This window comes from Canis lupus, chromosome 33 (genome assembly GCF_003254725.2).
Source record: "Canis lupus dingo isolate Sandy chromosome 33, ASM325472v2, whole genome shotgun sequence".
NCBI classification, from domain to species: domain Eukaryota; kingdom Metazoa; phylum Chordata; class Mammalia; order Carnivora; family Canidae; genus Canis; species Canis lupus.
Window position 1 is genome coordinate 6,636,036 of NC_064275.1, and position 25,482 is coordinate 6,661,517.

General features: G+C 37.5%; 2 protein-coding genes across 14 annotated transcripts in view; one reads left to right on the forward strand and one right to left on the reverse strand.

The window, feature by feature from the left end:
- The window catches only part of COL8A1 (collagen type VIII alpha 1 chain), a 531,560-nt gene that overhangs the window by 184,619 nt on the left and 321,459 nt on the right, over nt 1-25,482 (forward strand). The gene's annotated exons all lie outside the window — the stretch shown is intronic.
- The window catches only part of FILIP1L (filamin A interacting protein 1 like), a 294,355-nt gene that overhangs the window by 20,782 nt on the left and 248,091 nt on the right, over nt 1-25,482 (reverse strand). For all 9 annotated transcript variants that reach the window (XM_025416645.3, XM_049105302.1, XM_025416654.2 and 6 more), the window contains one exon: nt 320-3,095. In XM_025416645.3, coding sequence (XP_025272430.1) covers nt 320-3,095 — 2,776 coding nt within the window. The remainder of the gene's footprint in view (nt 1-319; nt 3,096-25,482) is intronic.

The window sequence follows — 25,482 nt, forward strand, 5'->3', positions numbered from 1 at the left end:
AGTTGCAGTGAAATTAATGTGAGTTATGGAAAATGAAATACATAAAGATGTATTTATACAAGTGCAGACTAAATATTTTCCATACAGGTATGTAAATGAAAAGATATACAGTAAGTGCACACTTGATATGACTGTTGCAGGCAACACTTAGTTAGTTTCAGATACTCTTGGATAGTTCATGCACAAACCTTCCCAAAGTACAAGTTCAGTCAGTCTTTTGGGGGATGTGGAGGGATAATTAAAAAGGATTGAGTTCCTTGCAATAATATCACAATAGACTGGATGAGGGTGAGAGTCGTCAGTTATATATGTTACTTACTGTAATTTGTGATTGTCGAGGAAGAGGTGTGGCTGTTGGTGTGATAGTAATACTGCTGGTGACTTTATTGGTGGTTTTGTTTAGTGCCCCATTAGTTAAGCCTTGAGTTCGGTTATCCTGTGGTGGTGTTGAAGGGCTGGCAGGTCTCACGGGGCTGGCTACAGCTTGCATGTAAGGACTTCCTAAGTGAATGTGGATTTTATTATCCTCAGTAGTTATCACACTTGAACTATTGCTGTTTGAACGTTGAAACTGCCATGATGACTGTCGGTCAGGGGAGACTCTGAAAATCGCATGCTTGGCACTGATTTCTATTGGCTCTGGGGAACGTCCCTGCTCAGGAGAGCCTGCTGAACCAGTCATAGCCAAAACCTGAATAGGTGACATTGTCCTTTCTGGAGTTATAGAACCACAAGACTCTGGGGTCTGTGCTCTGGCAAAGGTTGCCATGGTAATTGGGGACATGCTTTGCTCTAAATTCATGAGGCCTTCAGCAGAGGTTTTGGATTTCACCGGTGTTATGGAGGCATTTTGGAGGATGGTTATCCTTTGCTTTGGGGTACCACAGTTTGGTATCACTGCAGTACTTGTGTAAGAGTGAGGACTCTCTGTGGTCGGACTTGTGATTTCAAGAGTGGCTGTGTTTTGGACATGGTCTGGAGTAACTTTTATATGAAGTGGCTGCCCAGGTGTGTGGCTTAGAACTAGATCTCCAGGCTGCATGAAGTTTCCATTGGGCTTAGTTTGTATTTTTCCATTCTGAGGATGGCTCTCCTTAGATTTCATCCAGGGAATCCATAGTTTCCTGTTAACAGGACAGGGAGTAGATGAATTGCATTTGAAGGACAGCACCGATTCCTCGTCATTAGGGTCTTCATCCTGGTCCTCAGTCTCCTCATACAACTGACCATTGATGACTGCTCGTTCCAGAGGAATGAGACTCTTGTAATCGGGTGGCTCATTGTCTACTACTTCTGTCTGAACTTCTTTAGAAAATACTTGAGGGTCAGAGATGATTCTTCCATTGAGACTAGGCCGGAGGCTCTTACTAAAATGCCGGTACCTCTCTAACTCTTTAGTGAGGTTTTCTATCTCTCTTCCTAAATCTCTGTTCCTGTTTTCTTGTTGATTGAGTTTCTTTTGCAGAACTGAATGATCTCCCTGGAGATGACATATCAGGTCCTCAGTTGCCATATATTCATGAATTTTCTCTTTCAGTGCGTCCACTTCTCTTGAGAGGTGCCCTGATTTAGCTTCTTCTTCTTGAAGCCTTTTGAAAAGCCATTGTTCATGGCTGGACTCTGTCTTTTCTGCTAACTTGTACTTATCAAGTTCCATTTTAACATGTTCCAGCTCTTCAGATAAAAATTGAGCTTTATCTCGCTCATTAGCATACTTTCGTTCTAGAGTCTCATACTCATCTTCTGTTTTCATAAGGTCATCCTCAATGGCTTTCATATCCTTTAACTTCAGTCTCAGTCTTTCCACTTCTTGGGAGAGCTCTTTAATCTTATTGTTTTCATGGTGTAATGCTATTGTGGACTTACTAGAATCTTGATTTAATTTGTTTTTTAGGAAATCTTTCTCAATTGCTTCCAATGATTGAAGCCTGTTTTTCAACATATTAACTTTGGACAAGAGATCATTTCCTTTCTCTTCTTCTGCTTTCAGTTTGTTCTTTAGATCATCTCTCTCCTTGGTGACACTGTACATTTTTTCTTCCACATCAGTCTTGGACTTCAGTGCCCTTTTTGTTTCTTCAATTAACTTCTCTGTAACTGTTGTCACTTTATTTTGCTCCATTTGAAGCTGAGAAGAAGCAGCTTGTAACTTATCTTCAGTTTGCTTTAATTTTTCACTCATTGTTTTCCTTTCATCTACCAGCATCACAGTTAATGTTTTCAGTTTAGTTAAGTCCTCTTTTAGGGTGAATTCTGTCTTTTCCAGCCGACTTTCAATGGCTTCTAGCTCTTTGATCCTGACTTTTAAACTTTCCAGTTCTTGAGACAACTGCTTTGTGGTCATCCTTTCTTTTTCTAAATTGCATTTCAGAGAGTAACATTCTTGTTTGCTCTTGTTGAAGGCATCTTCTAATTTGTCCAGAGCCATAATCCTTTTATTGAGTTTTTCAACCTCAAGTTTGAAGTCTTTACTCTGTGATGTTTCCTTTTCGAGCCTCTTATTGAGATCTCTGCACTGTTCCTCCATTTTTATGAGTTCCTCATCCTTCCCTTCCATTTCTAGTACCCGTTTCCTGAGCTCCTCCACCTCAGCCATGATTCCACAGTTTCCATAGTCTCCCTTGTTGATTTTTTCTTTTATATCTTGCAGCTCCTCTTCTGCTTTTCGTAAAGACCTGTTTGTCTCTTCTAACTCATCAATTTGCCGGCTGAGTGCTGCCAGCTTTTGTCGAAGCTGGCGATTTTGGCTGTCCTCATTGGTGAGCTTTGCCATAATTGTTTCTTGGTTCTGGTGAAACTTTGTGGTTTGTGTTTGCAGTTCTTTCTCTAGTCTGGTTGCCTTCTGCTCTTCTTCCTGAACTCTGGTTTCAGCAAGGGCTAGTTTAGCATGTGTTTCCTTCGCACTTGTGGTTAGGTCTTGGATTTTCTGTCTTTGAAGGGCAAGCTGTGCTGTCAGCCTTTGTTGTTCGTCCACCACCATCAAAGCAAAAGACTTTAGTTTGGTCAGCTCCTCTTTCAGGGCGGTGACCCTCTTTTCCTTTTCTTGTTCCTTCTTCTCCTGGGACTTGGTTTCTTGGTCAATCAGCCTTTTTAATCTGAAAAATACAATAATGCATTCTATTTTGTGATTGGTGCTTTAGCAACTTATCAGCTGTGATTAAATATTTGTGTAATTTAAAAATATTTATCAGCTATACAGAATATGGAAAGGAATTCCTGAATTTGACTGGAAAGGAAAATCTTGATAAACAGTTATCTTGCTTTTTTTGCACTCACTACTCCCTCTCTCCCATCCCTTAGTGGAAGAATAAAGACAAAAATAATTGGTTTAAATTGCTTGTGTAACAGAACCAGTAGACAGTCTACCCTGAATGAAAGCTGTAAAAACAGAGTTTCAAGGTGACCTGACCTGGCTTCAATACTGGCCTTACTCTACCAGCTGATTAACCTGGATAGTTTTAGCATCCTTGAGCTTCAGTTTCCCAATAATGAAAAATGGAGGCAATAATTATATTATCTCTGGCCATTTCTGAAAATTAAATGAGATAATTCATCTGAGATTCTCTTAATGCTGGCATATAGTAAGCATTTTTTTTAAATTTTTTTTATAGTAAGCATTTGATAAGAGTTATTGCTGTTGTCTTTTCTTATTAATGTGGTTATAGTTACATTTATAAAATGTTTTGCTTGTACCATTATAATATGTGACACATTAAGTTTGGTGCTCAATTTATTGATTCTCAAGTTAAAATTTTATTCGCATTGCTGCTTAGAAGTTATACACTTCACTGATGGACCTTTCTGCCAATTAAAATCTGGTTTACACTAGCATAACATTGTGCCAGGACTCCATCACTTCACATAAACACATAAACATATCCCCATAGTGACTAGCAGTTGAATGCGATGAATTGAGAGATATATGAAGGGGTTTAGAGTTTTCACAACATACTGGAAGAGCACAGAGTTTGAAAAAGGAAAAGGAGTTTATTGATTAGAGTCAGATGCTAGAAATGAGGAAGAAAAACTCTACTATCAGGAACATAATAGTTCCCTTGTAAGTGATGATTCTATTATAATGTTACTTTTTTCTTTTGCGTTTTAAATTTGTTGGCATAAGGGATGTCATTTTACATTCAGTATAAATTATCTTTTCCACACACGTTTCTTCTCAGCAATGAGGTCATAGCTTTAAATTTGTGGCACTCTTAATTACATTGGGAATGGGCTGATTATAGAGGATGTAATTACAGCTTTGCAGTATTGTTATACAGAAGCTAAAATAGAATGGAATCCCTGAAGAATTGAACTAAAGGACTTGTCATGGTTGAAAAGTTATATTTGTTTTCTGATCAAGCATAAAGAGTTGATAATATTATATCTTTTCTATTAGGAATGAATTAATTATCCAATACATGTCTTTAATCCTTGCCATAAAACTTTGTTTTTGAAAGTTGTTTAAGGATTTGTAAGGACATTTTAAAAGGAAACTAATTTGGAAGAGTCTTCTTGGAAAAGTCTTTCTTGAAATCCTAATCTGCTCTTTTCTTTAATTACACCACATCAGACGAACATGTTTAAAATAATTGTATAATGTAAGAATTCCCACATTTTTTTGTGGGGAGGATCCACTTTTATTTTTTCCTATTCTAAGAACCTGACAGGAGGCTGGCCCAAGGGCTGCAGCCTGTAAAATTCTAAAGAAGCTGAGCTGGATGCTGGGGTGGGGTTGATGATGATCTCATCCACAGTCTTGGCAAGAGGCTTGCCCATGGCTTCTGGCTCTTTCCAACTCCCTATTTGAGACACCTGACAAGAGAAAGATGGCATCTCCTTCCTTGAATGGTCATGAGACTTCACAACCCACTGGTAGATATGTCCACAGGCAAACTGCTTTGGTGGTGAAATAGTTACAGAAACTTTGGCAAAGTACTTCTTCGTCCCACCTTAGCATTAGAATCTTATTTAACAATTTGCTGAGCATAACTGCAGTGAAATAGTTTCCCCTCTTTACATCACAGTTCTTAGACTTTAACTAGAGAACTGTTTCACAAAAACTTTTCAGGATTTTTTTTCAACTTATTAAATAATACCATGTGCTATTTCATTTTCAGGAGAAGGACATGTATTTTCTTAGGATATAAAAGAAGGAAGATTGTTTTGCAATGTAATGAGAAAAGCATTAAAACTGGTGATTAGTGAATCTTGGCAGAGCTCTAACTGGCAAAAAAAGATTTTGAAAAAGTTTAAATTGTTTCCACTTTGTTCATTGTTTTTGGCAGCAAGCATGATGCATCTTTTTCATCATGGTTGCAAGGTCGTGTATCTTTTTGATGGTTTCTGGAAATCAGCTGGCATCTCCTCTGTTTCCAAGCCCCATTTTACAGGGTAGGCACATAAAACTGACAATTTGAGTACATTTGCTCTTAGCAATGTACTACTAGTTTCCTAACAACCTGCTATTTCCCTGGCCAGTCCCATGAGCGAGCATACCATAAGACAGTCAACAGGCTAGTCAGGTAAGGCCTGTCAGGGAGGGAAATCGGAGTTTATATGCAGAAAGAGTTATACTCCCAGCCATCAGCTCAGGAGTTTAGAACCCACAACCAGTGAGAACTGAGGATAGAGAGAGGCCCTGAGAGAACCTTCTCAGAGCCAGTTTGGTGCCTATAATGCTATTACACTCTGTGTGTGTGTGTGTGTGTGTGTGTGTGAGAGAGAGAGAGAGAGAGAATTAGAATTAGAGGGGACAGGCTGATTATTCTACTGAATTGGAATTAGCATTTCTGGTAGAGTCAAAGGGCTTACCGTAAATCATTCACTATTTCTTGCCTTATATCCCAAAGCATTTGAAGGTTTGAATTTGAGGTTCCTTTATGGACTTAAAAAAAGCATTTCTATGCAAATTAGCAGGTCCTTACAGGATTTGAAGCTGCAAGCCTGGCTTGTACAAAGTGCCCTAAAGAAACTAATTGTCACACTGCTAATTACTGATGTAGGGATTTGTACATGTATGTGTGTGTATATATGTCTTTTCTTCTTTCAAATGTATATGAATAGTTTTAGCAAATATTTGCTATTGACTATTTTAGACATTCGAGGTCCACAAGCATGTATCCAAAACTTTTGAATGCCAAATGTTTTTAAAATTGTAGTTTTTCAAATTTTAGAAAGGCAGTAAGGAGCATCTATCATATATAACAGCTCCAGCAAGGCCTGTGGCACCACCTCCTAAGCATACCTCTGAATACTTCTGCAGTGAACCATATGAATAGTTACACTGAGTGGGATAATTAAGTAATAAATAGCCTCACATCTATTCAGACTTTGCTGCCAGATGATGTATTCAGATAAGAAGTTTGGCCACAGTTTAGAAAATAAAATTGCATAGTTCTTAGATTTTTGAAATTGCAGACAAGGGATTGTGGATATGGAAAATGAAGGTATAGACTATTGTTGTCTTTTGGGTAAGGAGGATATGAATTAAGGGTCCTAAGCTTGCTTTCTTCTTTAGTTGGATTGGGTTTTAAATGAAAATAGTACCTTAATTTTCTGTCTCCATTACTTTTCTTTGCTTAATAAGGTTTTAGGCAGTGATGCTGACTGATTTTATATGCTAATACAGATTGTCATTGATTCTGGGTTTGCTAGCGAAAGTAGATAAATGATTTTGAGCATTTAACTGGAGTACACGTAATCTTGAAAGCTGCATAGAGGGGCATCTGGGAGGCTCAGTTGGTTAAGCAGCTGCCTTTGGCTCAGGTCAGGATCTTGGAGTCCTGAGTCAGGTCCCCAGCTCAGTGGGGAATCGGCTTCTCTCTCTGCCCCTCACCCTGCTTGTGGTCTCTCTCTCTCTCTCTCTCTTTTGCCCATTCTCTCAAGTAAATAAATCTTAAAAAAGAAAGAAAAGAAAAGAAAGGAAAGGAAAGGAAAGGAAAAAAAAGAAAAGAAAAGAAAAAAGAAAAGAAAAGAAAAAAGCTTCATAGATCTTGAGATGCAGAATGTTCAGATAAAAAATTCATCCCCTTGGAACTGTGTAGTCAAATTACTGCTCCTATTTTCATGAATAGTTCCAATTAAACACCTATTTATGCTGGGATGTTTGCATAATCTATGCTAGGATTTCTCTAACCTCAGCACTATTAGCAGTTTGAGCCAACTGATTCTTTGTTGTGGGGGCTGTGCATTGTAAAATGTTTAGCAGTATCTTTGGTGTCAACCCACTAGATGCCAGTAGCTGCCCTCCTCTCCACACTTGTGACAACCAAAAAACGTCTCTAGACACGCCCAGTGTCTTCTGGGTGTGAAATCACCCCCAATTGAGAACCACTGATCAGTGAGTGTGTGTGCTTATGGACATTTATATATGTCAGTCTAGACTCCCCATCATTTTGCCTTACTCAGCTTTAATTGAGTACATCAGAAAGTTCCCACCTGAGTTACATATACCCCTGGTGATTATATCTTCCCTGCAAATGTCCTGTTCTTTACAAGTGCTTCTCACAGTTTAAGGTACACATGAATCACCTAGAAATCTTGTTTAAATTCCAGCTTCCATTTCAGTAGATGGGGAGGGCCTCAAATTTTGCATTATGTGAACCTTCCAGGTAATGCCAGGACTATGCATAGCAAGGCTTTACTATTTACATGTTAAATGTTTTGCAAAAATGGTACTATGACTGAATATTAACTCAGCCAGTTGTTCATTATTGATTATATCCCAATCTGTGGACATAGCTTATACTCCTGACCTACAGGGCCATCCATTTTTTTTACAGAGAACATCAGGTAGGTGACCATTACTAAATTAGCTAAAATTTGTCCACACTGATAGAAAAAATGACTCAAAATACATATCACAGGTGGTGGATCAGTAGCTAAATTTTCACCTAAAAGGGATAGTAAATAATTTGAGTTCCAATTTGTGATTTTCCTCACCCAGCCCAAAGATTTAAAATACAGGAGACTGCATAATAGCCACCATTCTTTATTTAGTGCCAGTGAGGTACCACCAAGCACTGAAGTAAGTCATCTTACTTACTATTGGTTCTAATCCTCATAGTAAACTTTTGGTTTGGGGATTATAATCTCTCTTTTACAGCCATGAAAACTGAAGTTCAGAAAGGTCAGAAAGGTACAAAGTCCAATATCACACTGCCTTTCCAGGAAAGAACATAAACTATTACCCCAGCCTGGTCCAAACACAGTGTCGTTCTCAAGAAATATTCTCTGCATTGGAGAAATTATCAACCTAAATAAAAATTCTCTTTATCATTGTGCTTGCTTTCTTTTTAGTTCATATCTCATAGCAGGAGTTTCTAAATATTTTCTTTTTTATCTCCTAAAATAGTTTTATTATGTACAACGAGTTTGTTCATATAGTCATAGCATTTCTTTTAGCAAATATTATCTACCTTTTCTCAGCTTCTCTTGAGGTATAACAAATTGTAAGATAGATGTATCATACAACATGATGATTTGGTATATATTCCTACCATGTTAACATACCTATCACCTCACATACTCAGCTTTTGTGTGTGAGAAAAAGCTGAAGTTCTACTCTCTTAGTGAATTTCACTCATACAATACAGAATTATCAACTGTAGTCACCATGTTATACATTATATCCATAGACCTTATTTATCTCTATAACTAAAAGTGTGTACACTTTACCACCCTCTTCCTGTGTCCTACCCCCCCCCCCGCACCACCTCTCTACTTTCTGCTTTTATAAAGATCAACTTTTCTTTTTAAAATTCCATATATAAGTGATACCATGCATTATTTGTCTTTCTCTGTCTGGCTTATTTCACTTAGCATAATGCCCTCTAGATTCTCTTTGTTGTTGCAAATAGCAGGATTTCCTTCTTTTTTTTACAGATGAATAATATTCCATCATATATATCTTTCACATCACATTTACTTTATCTATTCATCTGTTGTCAGACACTTCAGTTGTTTCCATACCTTGGCTATTGTCAATAAATCTGCAGTGAATATGAAAGTTCAGGTATCTCTTCAAAGATGGTGATTTCACTACCCTTGGATATATATTCAGAAGTGGGATCACTAGATCATACGGTAGTTTTTAAAAAGATTTCTTGAAGAACTGTGAAAAATGTTCTGTGACAAATGTTGGTATTTTGATAGGGATTGCATTAAATCTACAGATTGCTTTGAGTAATATGGACATTTTAACAATACTAGTTCTTCCATTCCATAAGCATGGAATATCTTTTTCAATTTTTTGTACCATCTTCTGTTTCTTTCATCAAACTTTTATAGTTTTGGAGTACAGGTCTTTCATCTCCTTTGCTTTGGGCATAAAATCCAAAAAATATTGCTAAGACCACTATCGAGGAGCTTACCCCCTATGTTTTCTTCTAGGAGTTTTATATTTTCAAGTCTTACATCCAAGTATTTAATCCATTTCCAGTTGATCTGTATATAATATAATATAGTAGCCCAGTTTATTCTTTTATATGTGAATATCCAGTTTTTTCAAAACCATTTATTGAAGGGATCCTTTCTCTATTGAATATTCTTGGCTCTTCTGTTGAAAATTAATTGGCCATATTAGGATTTTTTTTTCCTGGCTTCTGTTTTCTTTTTTTTTTCTAATACTTTATTCATTTATTCATGAGAAACACAGAGAGAGAGGCAGAGACATAGGCAGAGGAAGAAGAGGCATGCAGGGGAGCCTGATATGGGACTCTATCCAGGGTGTCCAGGATCACATCCTGAGCCCAAGGCAGACGCTCAACCGCTGAGCCACCCAGGCGTCCCTGTTTTCTGTTCCATTCATTGATCTGTGTGTCAGCTTTTTATGCAAATACCATAGGTTTTTGTTTGTTTGTTTGTTTCTTTTTTCTGTAGCTTTGTGATATAGTTTGAAATTAGGGATCATGATGTCCTGAACTTTGTTCTTCGTTTTCAAGATTGCTTTGGCTATTCAGGGTCTTTTGTGCTTACATATACTTTAGGATTGTTTTTGTATTTCTGTGAAAAATGCCATAGGAATTTTGATAGAGATTATACTGAATCTATAGATTGCTTTGGAAAGCAATATTCTTCCTATCTGTGAACATGGACTGTTTCCATTATTGTCATGTCTTCTCCAGTTTATTTAATCAGCGTTTCACAGTTTTCACTGTGCAGATCTTTTACCTCCTTGGTTAAATGTATCTCTTAAATATTTTATTCATTCTGTTGCTATTGTAAATGGGACCGTTTTTCTTAATTCATCTTTCTGATAGTTTGTTCTAAAAGGATTTTTAAAAACGATGTACCTCTTAACACATTTTAAAGCTGCTATCTTCAAATTCTTACTCAAAGTTTAAATAACTGCGAAAGAGATATATATTAACATTTGCCATATCCTCTCAAAGTCACCATTGGCAAACCAGTCACCCAAATCAGACATTCAAGAATAGTCTGACTTCATTTTTCAACCTAAGTAAATATGTAAATACACATCTCTTTGGCAACCATTTCATTTCTAAAAGAGATGAAGCATAGCAGCTTGCCCAGAGTTGTTCTCAGATGAAGAAAGAAGCGCTTGATTCCTCCCGTGGTTCTGAAGCTGTTGCTGCTATGCTTTTATGGACCTCACTCAGGAATAAGTCTTTCTATCATTGTTCCTTTGTCTGTACTGTGCCCCCAGAGAAGTTTCCAGCCCAGAAAGATGCATTTGGTAAAAGTTTATGTTAGAAGACTGTTTTGAAAGGATTGTTGCAGAACTCACAACACAAACACTTTTTCTGGTAAATCAGTTTTGGAAAGTATATGTATGTGAATTGTGGATGTAGACATTGATTCCTTTAAAGTTTTCCATGCTTACAGCTCTGGAAGTCTTTGTGTATCCTCAGGGTAGGTGCACTCCACTCTCAAGACTATCGTTTTGGAGTACTTACATTCATGTTCAAGTACTGATAGTACAAGATTATAGGAATATTCGCTGAATCCTGTCCAATAAAAACAGGTTGTGGAAGCTGGTTTCATGGATACAAATTGAGGTAGTTAAGTCCAAACTAGCTTAAAGCAGTGTCTTATTACAATTTTTCTTTAGAGTTTCTATTATGGCTTAGAACTGTTATAACTTACTGTGGTTTATCACTATTATTATGTACAATACCAGAGCCTTGTTTTTTCAAAAATATCACATCTGTCATCTTGAATGTTCTTTGGTACTAACCATAAGGCTGGTTCTTTATGACAAATTATACATTCAGAGGGTCTTTTAGTTTTTGTTTACATATACATATGTCAGCACCCATGTGTGACTATATTTTATCTCCTCTATGTAAGACACTGAGTGTAATATTCATCATATAACACATATGAAACAGATGGTTTGTCTAAATGTTCTAATGCCAGTCATACCCATAATAGTTTATAATTTTCACCACCTTTGATTTTGTCTAATTTATGTCCATTACAATCAACCCTCCTAAAATACAAGCTTCTTAAGAATTGGGCATATGTCTGATTCATTTGTTTCTTCTACAAATATGGTACCACAAAGCCCCTTACATATGTAGGGTATCAAATATTTGTTTTGTTTACCAGACTGAGTGTTTTTTGAATGAAGGAAGGAATGAACAAACATGGAAAATACTATATCATTGTCCTGAATAGTTTTATTCACTTTTTAAAAAGAAGATGCTCTAGTGTTTACTATGTGCATGGTTTTAAGTATTTAAAAAAATGAGGTGTAAATGGTTTTTCCCAGTGGTGTTTTCCAAGTACCTTATTGGACTTCAGAAAAAACTGAGACTGTTGCAACATCTGTTCTTCCACCTTCAGATTCCTGCATTAGAACTATATGTGCTTGTTTGTTTGAGAAGAAAGAGCCCCTCACTTTACTTTGGTTATTTCATCTCTGCAAATAAAGGAGCAGTTCTTTTATTTTTTTTTCCTTACAGTCCAGAACTCAACCAGACAAACAGATTTATTGTACAAGCAACATTAACCAGCAACCAGCAAATGAAATTGGAAAGGAAATATTCATCTATACTCTGACTACCCTAATACATCAATTATGTTTCTACTTTACCAGGTTCTTTTCCAGTTTTTCTGACACCTGGCCCATATAAATAAATGTAGGGTGATTATCAAGCAGTAAAACCAATTCCACAAGCCATTAGTGGTATTGTGTTGTTTCTGTTAGCTGTAGAAATCAATCTGTAAGTAGAGAGCAGCTTCAGAGTCAGCTTAACTTCTCATCTGTCACTTTTAGAAGACACGTACCCCACGTATTATATGGATCTTGAATTTAAGTTTTTGATGTTATGAATATGGCAAGATTTGTTCCTTTGATTTGCAAACAACAAAGGACTATATTTAGTACTGGGGCTCTACTGAGATGAACAGAGGAGGGCTCCTGTTCTCAAAGCATTTGTACACTGTTGGGAAAGAATGAGCAGATCGTTTCCAGGGCAATTCAGTAAAGATTGCAGAGCAGTAGTTCTGAAACTTTTTGGTCTCATGACTCATTTATACTTTTAAAAATTATTGATGACTCTAAAGAGCCTTTGATTATATGATTTACATTTATCAATATTAACTATTAGAAACCCAGACTAAGATTTTTTTAATGTTTGTGTATTTATACACTAAAAATAATAAGCCATTGTATATCAACATGTTTTGTGAAAAATAACTTTACAACCAAAAAACTAAGTGGGAAGAGCTGCATTGTTTCCTGTTTCTGCAAATTCCAATGTCTGGCTTAACTGAGGACAGCTGGTCTCAATTCTTTTTCACACATTCTGTAAGCTGTCAGAATAATGATGTCACAACACATCATGTAGCCTCTGGAAAACTCCTTGTACACTTGTAAGGAAATGAGAGTGGAAAAGATAGTGTTATTATAAAAATAACTTTGAACTTGTAGAGCTCTTGAAAGGGACCACCACACTCTAGGGACCATTGCTCTCAAGGATAGAGAGTTGTAGCATAAATGACAAATAGGTCTTTTTCCTGGAAAAGCCTCTAGTTTGGGCTGTCACCTTCTGCATTGAGTGAACCCTATGCTTCATCCAGATTCACTGACCTAGTCACTGCTCCAAGTGTTTCCATCATTAATAAAACTAGTTGTTTGTTTCCTACCTTAGATATTACGTAGGTGGAAGATCCTCTGCCTTCAATACTTCTCTCTCCATTCTAGAAACCTCTTAAATGACAAAACTGTCTCCATAAGACACTGTGTTTTGTTTAAAACCATAATTTGAAATAAGGCCATGGAAACCACTGAATTGCCTGCTTTTTTAAATGCATCCATCCACAGTGCTGTGATTAGACAGGGTCCTGGGAGGGGACAGGACGTCACGTCCCACCCCAACATTTAATTCATTTCAGATCTTTATGAAGCAGTTACAGTAATCACCTACCATATGTAAGATACTGTGCTTGTTATTTGTCAGTTTACCTTTTTCTGTCAAAACCTGCCTGTATACTTGTATATCTCTGGTCATAACATACAATAGTTTTCTATCAACAAACACATAGTGTGATGATACCAAATTCTGTTTGGTCTTTTCTTAAAATATATGAAATACTGTATCTCTCATTCTAGTTCTAAGTGTGTATAACTTCACTTTGACAGGCCTTAATTTCTATATTTGCTTTTATTCTTCCAGAACTAGTTTAATACATTATATTCTCTTCCTGATTTAGCAGGTTAATTACTAAAGCAGAAACTATATGCATCACACTGTTTATTCATTTTCATATCTGCTTTCATGGCTATACTTTGATAGTGTGGTTATGATTATATCCCACCGTATCTCTTAGCAATTCTTATCCAATATAGAATTTTAATTGTTGCATTGCACGGATAGCAGCTACATTCATAACCATAGAGCTCTAAGCAGTTTGCAGAGTAATTATATGCAGTTCTTTGGAAAGCTTCCTTAGGTTGAGATAGGTTCATGATAATCAGGCCTATAATTTATGTTTCTTTGCTCTACTCCCCTTTTCAATGGGACTTTTCATTGTTTAGTCTGATTTTTAGGAGCACTCATAAAAATAGCTATGACCAGTCTTTTTTATTCAATGTGTGCTGCTTCCTTTTATTTCTCTCACAAGTCAAAGGTTTTTTAAAAATTACAGCTACAGCATACCATAGTCATAATGTAATGCTCAATTCATTTGACTTGGTCAGCAAGATCTAGAAGAACAGTAACACTTTTTTTTGGCATCTCCTAGCTGAGTATGAGTGTACATCTGTGTCTGCTTTATGTCCTTGTTATTGAAGATCCTGTCATCATCACTGAGATCATTTAGAGACACCATAAATGGGTCCAGATCCAGCAAGCCGAGTTACTACTTCCTTCATTGTGAAACAAGAATTGGGGCATGAAGTGACAGAGGAGGTTTTAGCTGGTGTCAAAGGAATATATTGTAAAAATGGGGCACTGTGAGTCAGGACTTTTCATTATTGAACAATTTTGTTTGGATCCCTAGGGATTAGGGGAAGTGAAGTAATAAGATGCAAATAGTCAAATGACCTATTAATAAGGAGCTTGGGAGCTTTTAGAAGAAAAACAGGATCCTGTGAAACCCTCAAATTGGACAGAGGGACAGGGGTTGGGGCAAATCTCACTCTTTCTTAAAAACAGGGAAAAAAACCAAAGAAACTGACTGAGACCAAGGATCTCTTAGAAAGAAAAACTGCTGAAACCTGTGGTTTTAGAACCAGAGAAAGGCCACTCTGAGAGCTGACAGGCACAGAGCTTAGGGAATAAGGCTACAAGGAGAATATTTTCATTTTGAGACCATAGAATCTGGGCTAGAAAAGATTCCACACCCAATCAAAGGGCCAGGTGGAGACTTGAAAAGGTACTTTAGTTTAGGCCTGGGAGAGGGAACTAACATGGAAGTGACAATAAGGACAGCACATGTAAATCCGTACAAAGATAATTACTTAGAGCTTGAATTATGTGTTGTCTCTTAAGTGCTATGTTGTCATTTAAAGAGCTTTCTAGAAAGAGCCATTGGATGATAGGTGTTCATTTAATACACTAAGCTTATGCCTCCCCATACCCCATTTTAATTATTCACATTTTTTAAAAATCTACTCAAATGGATTTTTCCTTTTGCCATTTACCCCGATGGATTTTTCTGCCTTGTTTTGAATATATTATAGCTATAAAGAAGGAGCTTTTTTTAAAAAACCAATTACTGGGATCCCTGGGTGGCGCAGCGGTTTGGCGCCTGCCTTTGGCCCAGGGCACGATCCTGGAGACCCGGGATCGAATCCCACATCAGGCTCCCGGTGCATGGAGCCTGCTTCTCCCTCTGCCTATGTCTCTGCCTCTCTCTCTCTCTCTCTGTGACTATCATAAATGAATAAGAAATTAAAAAAAAAAAAACAATTACTGTGAATACACTGCTACACTAAAGAGCCTACTCTTCTTTTTGTGTTCTTACCCTTCACATACTGTGCATGAGATTCTTATTTGAAAAAGATCCCTCAGATAAACATTTTAACATTTTCTCTTTTTCAGACTTTTTATTTTGATTTCTGCTATGCCAAAAACAAAACACACGTATACACACACAAAACCTAGCCTATCTTTCATCAGATCGAGACATCGGATCCTTGGCTGACAGAGTTTTAGGTGGACATCTCCCTGATCTGAACTAACCACAGCCATGATGCCTTCCTCTTGCTGCCTTGATTCTCTCTATGGAAAAGCATTCAAAAAGCTATCCAGGCATGTGATGCCTTGGGTTGTCATAGATGTGTGTGCTCTTGTATTCCTGAGAGTGCCTTGCCTGGGACACAGCATACAGAGCTGCTCTTAAGTTTAAGTGAGTGATGGTGGTGGTAATATTGGGCCTGTCCCCAGGTTCCTAACACTTTATCATTCTTTCCATTCCTTCCTCCCTCTTTCTGTGGTTGATTTTGTCCTCTTTCTGATTTGTGTTCTTCTGTATCTTACCCTTTTGCCTCAAGGTAACCTTGTTTAGGATAGGGCTGATGTTCTTCCTACTGCCCCCGCAGTAGATGGCACTATACCCTGCAGGAAGCTGAGTGGCAAGGGGTAGGCAGGACAACTGACAGGGAGCAAGTGTACTTGCCAGCAGTGCAGCACCAATGGAAAAGAGGCAATAGGATACTATGGGAGGTAGGGTAGTTCTGGGGGAGAAATTCAGATCCTGGGGTTCAATTTTCAGAGTTGCATCTTGGCTTTCCTGTTCCTACCTAGTATGACTGAACATGCAACTTAATTTCTAGGAGTCTCACTTTCTTCATCTGTAGAATGGGGATAATATGGTGACTTTCTCATAATAGTGTTGTTCTGAGGATTAAGTAAAACAATCCATATAAAATCTCCTAGCATACTATCTGTCAGAATACATATTAATGACTATTAGAAGTAGGAAACTGATGGTGAAGCAAAATAGAAGAGCACCTCAGCCACAGAGGACTGGCCTAAAGTAGGAGTATCTTTTAGGAGTCACCTAGGAGAGAGAGAGTATATACTAGAATGAAAGCTATGATATATAATCTGTTTACCATGATCTACTTTCAGGCCATTAATGGATCTTTTCAGTCACGCACATGGTTAGCCATACCGAATGTCATTTTAGGGCAGGGTTTCTCAGCCTTGACACCACTGACATTTTGGGCTGAATAACTCTTTGTTATGGGGGCTGTCCTATGCATTGTATGATGTTTAGCAACATCCCTGGCCTCTACCTACTGAATGCTGGAAGTCACCCAGTACCAACCCCCAATTCAGAATAGTTGTCACAATCAAAAGATATCTCCCAACATTGCAAAAAATTTGGGGACAAAAATCATCTTTAGTGGGGAACCACTCTTTTAGGGCATAGGTAATTTTGGGGGAAACTTCTGTTAGATCTCTTTGTTGTTTGTCTCTAATCCTCATACTCCTTTTCATCATCTGCTGCTCAAATGTATTTGGGATTAGCCAGTATTTTCCATTTCTCTTTGGTTTACAGATATGTACCACTGCTCTTCTCCCTTTCCTAGAAAAGAATAATGTTGTAAATGTGCATTATTCAGTGAAGTGCCAGCATGTCACAATGGATGCAAGTAGCTGACCTTCCCAAAGCCCCTCTACTGTTTTGTTCATCTTACACCTGTTTTTTCATTTCTTGAGAGTGAACATACACTTTTCTTTGCTTGTTTGCTTGGATACTCAGAGACAGTATGGGCTGAGTGATTTGGTACAGACCTGGAGGGAACTGTCTTTTTCTGTATATGCTGCTTACTGCCAGGTATGGTTTCCCTAGTGAAAAATATGGAGAAGACTACTGAGGATGTTTTATAATGTTTTGTTGTTGTTGTTGAACAGTTCAGATAAAAATATAAAGTGACAGGTTGAAGAACACCCAGATTGAGAAACAAGTCGTTTGGGTTTTTCATATTATTGTATAATTAACTTTGTAATTATTTTGCTCAATTTTAACTCAAGCAAGTCTGAACTTTTTAAATTTTTTTAAAAAGATTTTATTTATGAGACACAGAGAGAGGCAGAGAAACAGGCAGAGGGAGAAGCAGGCTTCATGAAGGGAGACTGATGTGGGACTCGATCCCAGGACTCCAGGATCACGCCCTGGGCCGAAGGCAGGCGCTAAACCACTGAGCCACCCAGGGATCCCAAGTTTGACCTTTAGTTTTGGACTGTAGATTAGCATTCTTAAATATGTAATACATATTTCAAAATATGTATATTAAAAGGTAAATTGTGTGTCTTTCTCCCACCTCAATCTTCATCTACCCATTCCCTTTCCCAACCTATAACCATTGTACATATTTTCTTTTATACGTACTTCTAGTGTGTCTTCATATGAGTAAACAAATATAAATAAAGATTCTTGGGCAGCGGTTTAGCGCCGCCTGCAGTCCAGGGTGTGATCCTGGAGACCCTGAATCAAGTCCCACGTCAGGCGCTCTGCATGGAGCCTGCTTCTCCTTCTGCCTGTGTCTCTGCCTCTCAATCTCTCTCTGTGTCTCTATGAATAAATAAATAAAATCTTTAAAAAAAAAAAGATTCTTATTCTTCTTTATGTAAGAAATAGCATACTGTAACTATTCATCTGTCACCTTGATTTTTGCACTTAAACATTTTCTTGGAGATCTTTCCATTACATCAGGATTCTTAAGCAAGGGTAGGAAAAAGGAATAAAAATCAGCATGACTGCTAAGTCAAATCTTTATAACTTCATGCAAAAGAAATTAAAATGTGTAGGCTTTTTTTAAATCAAATAATATAGAGGGAGTCATATACTTTTGCTGTTTTAAAAGTTTTAAATAAAAGATAAATTTCACATAAAAGATCATTTTAAGATAAATTGTAATAGTAATATTATTTGATTATCAGTTTTATAACAGCACCTTGATTACAGTATATCTGTCTCTAAAATGCCTGTGTGTAGCATCTGTATTTTCTTAATTGAGAAACTGAGGCCTAGGCAGATTGAATAAGATGAAAGGCCATTGTTATGGGAACCCTGAAACTAGAAAACCCCAATTCCCAGCTACTATCCAGTGCAGGATTTAGCTTCTAGAAACAGACAAGCATACTGAAGGTCTATTCTGTGCCACTTGATCTTAATCCTTATAACAACTTTATTAAGTATTATGTCCATTTTATAGATAAGGGTAACAAACCAAAATACTAAAATGTAGACAGGTTAAATAGTTACCAAAGAGCACAATAACCAAACCAGAATAAAAATTCACTGACCGCAAAGCATGTGTTCTTTCCCCCTTAAAAGCAGACTACATGCTAGAGAGCCAAGAGTACTAACCTTCAAAGAGTTTCCTCTTTTTCCCATCTCATGTTTTTCATGTTCATTTGTTCATTCCTGTACTCTCCACCCCAACCCCCTTAGGCTCTTTGAGTCCTCCTGTCTTTGTTCACTCTGCTCCTGGCACACCACCTTCCTTGTTCCCTGAACACAACAGGGCCTGTGTATTTTGTACTAGATACCTCCCTAGGAGCCCCTCATCTCCCTTATCTAGTACCATCTGGTATACTGTATTTTTTTTTTAATTTTTTTTAATTTTTATTTATTTATGATAGTGTCACACAGAGAGAGAGAGAGAGAGGCAGAGACACAGGCAGAGGGAGAAGCAGGCTCCATGCACCGGGAGCCCGACGTGGGATTCGATCCCGGGTCTCCAGGATCACGCCCTTGGCTGAAGGCAGGCACTAAACCGCTGCGCCACCCAGGGTTCCCTATTTTTCTTATTTGATCATTGGCTCTCTCCTACCACAATATAAACTTAATGCCAGTGGGTAGGGGTGTGTGTGTGTGTTTTATTCAATAACTGGTCAGTTAATCGTCAGTTTTATTCAATGCTATATTTTTAGTTCAGGAACAGTACTTGGGTACTTAATTGGTATTCAGTAAATATTTGAACAAATACCTATTCTACTTTTGAACTAAGTACTATGTTAAGGATTAAGGGTGTAAATGTAAGCAATAGATACATGATAAGTAGTTTCTTTCCTCTACAGTCTAAGTTACCATTTATTGAGCAATTATTATATGCCATGTACCATGCTAGTCTTGGAAACAGTCATAGAAAACAAGTATTATTGTCCTCATTTCACACAAAAAAAGCAACTGAGGTTCAGAGGTTAGATAATTTGCCAAAGGTTCTGCTGGTTAACTGGCAGAACCAGAATGCCAATACAGTTATTTCAAACCTTGTTTTTCACCACCATGACATACATCTACATACATACAGTTCCTATCTCCTATATCTCATGTACCAGCCTCTCCAGTGAATAAGTGTTGTAATATTATGCATGTCAAAGGCACAGAAAATCACTGCCACTTATGATCTGTTTTGTTACAGTATTTTCTGTAGGTTCATGATTACTTTGAGCCTTGATGATGAGATTAACAAATATTCTCTTAATCACTGTAATAATAAAGCAAGTTTAGTCATTTGGCATAAATTCATAAATATTTTTAGATGGCTTAAAAATTGTGACTTTGCCAGTAAAAACATCTTATGTTCCCCAGAGGAGGTGGGTTTGTCATAAATACCATTTCCGTTGAACATTTCAAGGAACTTAAAGTTCTCGGAAAATATTTTTAACAGGCAGCCTTTTCTCAGGCAGACTACAAGGGCATAATACTATATAACCTTAAAAGTGTGGGTGCATGTGCTTTATCTTATTTAAGAATATATGTATTTCTTTTTGCTCAAATTCATTTATATTTGGATGTTTGTGTCTAGTGGATTGAGGTAAACAGACATGGATTCTTTAGAAGAGCATTCTGATGTAGCTGCAGAAATTTCTCTGTTTTTAATCTCCATTAGTCCCTTTTTTTCTCTTCCAGGATCACAGGTTATTTTCACTTGGATATTGCAAATAGGTATTTTGGAGGATTAGTATAATTCCTTTCTCTTAACACTTATTCATTGGTAGGTTACTTTTCTTTCTTGTATTTTCTCTCCTTTAAAAAGCTACAAAGTATACCCTTTCCCAAATCTTATTCTGAGCCAAAAAAAAAAAAAAGTTTTTTTTAAGTCCCTAGTTCCTGTAAGTCTTTAAGAAAAAAAAAGAAAGAAAAAGAAAAAGGCTTTCCTCTTTCATTTGGCTTTCATACGTTAATTCACTGGTGTTCATTTTGTCAGATGTAACATAAAAGGCCAAAACAGAGAGCAGTCATGTGCCAGAGTGGATGAGTTCACTGGTTTTCACCTCCTTGTAGTCTGGCTGCCTTTACAGAGGCAGTGGCTAACGTGGTATGCTTGGGAAACCAAACATTTCCTAACTTGTTAGTAGGAAATTAAAACTTCAGAAATTTAGAAACCACAACAACAGAGACTTATATTTTATTGTGACTCCTGAAGTCACACAATTTGCATGAGAAACAGGCTAAAACAGGAGCCACAAGAGTGTAAAATGTGAAACATTTGATCCTTAGAGAATTCCACCCCTACCCCTTCTATTTTAGCTGTAGTAAATCAACAGATAAGGTGCAGAGGAGCTCGGAACATTTAATAGCACTGAATAGTGGTCACAGGTCAGGGCAATGGGAGGATAAAGGCTGATGCTTGGCTTGGCTTTCTGCTAAGCAAACAATCAGATTGTGAACCACAGTGAACATCCTCCATCTCTCCTTAACCGCTTTTCCTAGTTCTAGAGGATGGCTGGTTTCTGTCTTCTCCATGATGTTTTAGAGAGCTTGAGTATGCACCACATGTAAAGTTTAATTATAGACAGGTGGGAGCGTTTTAATCTAGAATCCCTTAGAATGTAAATGACCATTTTTCTTGTGGTCTGTGTTTTGCGTCCCCTTGTGTGCATTGTAGAAATTAAAATTATTTTGGTCATCTAAGCCTTGTTTAATTTTCCCTGACTGACAATTCCGAGCATTTGGGTTACATTTTCCTTTTCTGCCATCCTGAGTATTGAGAAGACAGATGCATGAACACAGAGTTTGATCCTGTTTTCTCTTCTCTAAGTTAGTTGGGTTCTTTTCAGATGAATGTGTTCTAGAGAATATTAACTTTATCTAGTGAGGGGCAACGCAATCAAGATGTTACAGCGATTAGCAACGGATGTGCTGTGGGTGCAAGCAGCGACTTTATACTCAGCTTCCCTTTGCTTTGGGTCTGCTGCTTTTTTTTTGTTTGTTTTGTTTTGTTTTGTTCCTGAGCAAGTTTCATTCATTTACTTATGTTTATCCCTGGGGGGAATCTGTTTGTGGCAGAATTAAAAAAAAAAAGCTGTCATATACCTGTGTATGTGCTATATGAATATCCATCCATTTCTGTCCTGACCATATCTTACCTTGTGATTTGTATTTTATTTTTTTATAATAAATTTATTTTTAATAATACCCAGTGCTCATCCTGTCAAGTGCCCCCCCTCAGTGCCCGTCACCCATTCACCCCCACCCCCGCCCTCCTCCCCTTCCACCACCCCTAGTTCGTTTCCCAGAGTTAGGAGTCTTTATGTTCTGTCTACCTTTCTGATATTTCCCACACATTTCTTCTCCCTTCCCTTATATTCCCTTTCACTATTATATTCCCCAAATGAATGAGAACATACAATGTTTGTCCTTCTCCGATTGACTTACTTCACTCAGCATAATACCCTCCAGTTCCATCCACGTTGAAGCAAATGTTGGGTATTTGTCGTTTCTAATGGCTGAGTAATATTCCATTGTGTGATTTGTATTTTAAGAAAGGTCAAACTATTTCAGATTTGCAGTAGTTGAAAAGGGTGTTTTTAAAAATACTGATTTCACTATTCTTCACTTTTAAAGTTCACTCATTCATAGCCAAGAACAAAGAAGACCCCAATTTTCAAACAACAGAAAAGCCACTTTCAAAAGAGCTGTGTATCTGATGGACAGGGAATGCTGGACCAAAATGTGCTACTGACTTATCTCTAGGACTTTGCCTCATCCGCCTATCACCTCAGCTGCAATGTACAATTTGATTTCAAAGGTTCACAAAGCCTTTGATGACGCTCAAATCTCAGTTCCACAGAATAAAAACCCCACCAACCTTCCAACTCCTTTCCTCCCTTCTTTTTTGTATAGCATTGTATGCAAATTAGTATGTTAAAAATGTATATTTTGTTTCATCATTATTTTGTGACTTATCGAGGACCCCACAGTTCGTAAATACATGGAACCTTAATTGGAATTACATGGAATTCAGATTTATTTTTGGTTGTTATGCCAAATATTGTTGATCAAGGTTATAACTATGCTGTAAAAGTAAAGAAATAAATCTTTTCAGCGTCTGACACTTAAAATGTTAAGTACATTGAAAGTTTGAAAGTACATTGAAACTAAAAAATGAACACCTAGGAAGAAGTACTTAGACTACTAGTTTCTGACAGGGATTCTTTTTTGTCCATGGCTAGGATGTGATATAAGCTCTTTAGCCCATGTTGTAAGATTGGTCTTACCCATTTGTTTTATTTGCGTGCCTCCCAGGCATGATAGGGCTTTCAAAGTAAAACAGGGAGATTCCAGGCTAGCTTTTAATCCTTTTTCTCTTTGGTCCTTTAACTACTCAGCAACTTGCTTCTTATTTCAGGTGACTAAACACCCTTTGGAAAGCTCATGTGGGTTTCTCATAAGAGGGATTCCTTTCTAGCAGGGAAATCAGAATAAAAGATAGCCTTACTTTTCAGAGCAGCTGAGGTTAGGCACTAGACACATGGATTCTCTCCAAAAGGCTTGATCACATTATGGCTGGGTATAAAAGAACATGAGCTCTTCTAGACTGCATCCTACAGAGCACCTCCTCTTTGGTGCTGAGGCAACCCCTTCTGCCTAAACCTGGTGGAACCCTATTTATAGCCCAGATGATGATGGAGCACCATCTTTGTAGCATAACTAGACAAATAATAGGTACCATTTACTGAGTATTTGCTATGGGTCCTGCTCTATGCCAACTGCCTTACTGCCATATTTAATATTTATTTTAAGGATTGAAATCATTTAAGATGACTTCCTTTCTACATAAGGCCAGGTTGTTCTGAAAGCCAAATAATGGATTTAAAAATTATAGTTTGGGTGTTTGGATCCTGGTTCAACCCTTCTCTTTTTACCTCAGATTCCCTTTCCATAGTAGATTTCCAAGGAATAAATGTGCCATCTTTTTTGGAATGTTCCATTCAGTAGCTTCCATTTCCATTTCAGTTCCCATCTTTCCTTTGAATGTTGTTCCTTAACTTGTCTGGCTGATTCCCCCTTTCTGAGTCCCCAAAGCCCTTACAGTTTTGTAACACAAATGCTTTATATTCTTTTATTCCACTTTCTAATTTGTTTTGGTATATTAGTTTTGTGCTTGAACGCTAAGTTCCATGAAGGATTTCATACCTCTGTAACCCCCATATTGGTTTGAGTTCAGTATGTCCTTGATGACCAAATGATTGAGAGGTGAGAAGAACCATTTCTTAAGGGGAGCATAACTCTCTCTTGGGCTGAATAATACCTAAAGTTCTCAGAATTTGTTTATTATTATTAGAGCAGAAAAAGAAATAAAGTTTTGTTCCTCTTGTTCCTGTCACTTCTGAGGAGGGACAGTCCTTTAGTGAAATGAGCAATTCTCTTGAAGACAAATTTAAATAAAGTCCAGATGGGGGAAGTCCAGCCAGAGAATCTGAACTTTGACTGTGATTCTTTGCATCTTTATCCAGCCCAATGAATTTTATAGGATTGTAAGAAGAATCTTGTGAAGCATAATTTTGGGGGAATTGAGTGGAACCCCAAATCACTTGACAGAATTGTTCTCACCTTTATCTGAAAGATCTGTCAGCCGCATTTATCTAGTTGCATGAAAGCCTGAAGGGTGATATGCAACTTCAAACATAATGTATTTCTTTTAATAATATGAATGTTTATCTTGATAATAAATGAATCAGTATTATTTTTAAAGAACAGATGACCTTCCCTTTAGCAGCAAAGGATTACTTCTCACAGAACTCCACAGGGTGATTTACATCCTCTGCCATTTCCAGTTAACAGACTAACAAACTAAGGCTAAGAGACTTGCATAGCATCTCACTACATGGCCCTTTGTCTTTAGCAAGAAGGAACTTTCTCCGGCTCTTCTCAAACTCCTAGGGCAAGCAGCCACTTCCTTTTCTTCACAAGCAGCAGCAGTCACTTAAGTCTTGTCAGCCCAAATGTGATGAATGTTTTACATTCCTTTTATGATTTCTGCTCAGAGATTTGTTTTTTGTTTTGGTTCACTTAAAAAAGAATTTTAAAAAGAGGGAGAAAAACTTATTTCACCTTTAAACTTTTGTTCCAAGACTGGTGGGCCATGAGATACAGTGAATCTGGCAGATTTGCTTCTGTCTCAGCCACCCATCTGAAGGGCTGACCTCATCTTTGAGGCCATCCTTGGTGCAATGATGTGAAGCTCTCACAGGCTCAAATACTACAGTTCTGTTCATCTTTTCTCTGTGCTTACAAGTGGACTTTTCTCCACACATTCCTCCCAATTTCTTTAGCTATTTTTTCTGTAATGATATGATCAGTATTATATTTTTATATGGTCTTTGGTTCTATTTAATCAGAGTACCCTTAGTTGTTACTGCTCATTATTCTATCCTTCCCCAGTATTTAGAGATGCTTATGGTGGATGACAGTGTCTCATTTTTTTTTTTTTTTTAGGTTTGTGGAAGCCAAGGCTACAGGAGGCTTACCCAGGGAATAGATGGTAGAGACAAGAAGAGTGGAACTTGGATTTATGAACCATTATTCCTAGTCTTTAGTCTTAAAACTGAGATAACACTAGTTGTCCATGCCAATTTAGTATCATTAGTAAGTACGCAAGTAAGCTTGAGGACTGACTCTATTCTGGTTGGGTTTGGTTTTTCTTTAACAGTCCTACATTGTTTACCTTAACTTAATTTTTACGTACAGCTGACCTGTCTTACCTATGTTGCTTTTATCAGCCCATTAAAAAAAAAAAAAAAAAAGAGCAGGGACAGGACCATTGTGCAA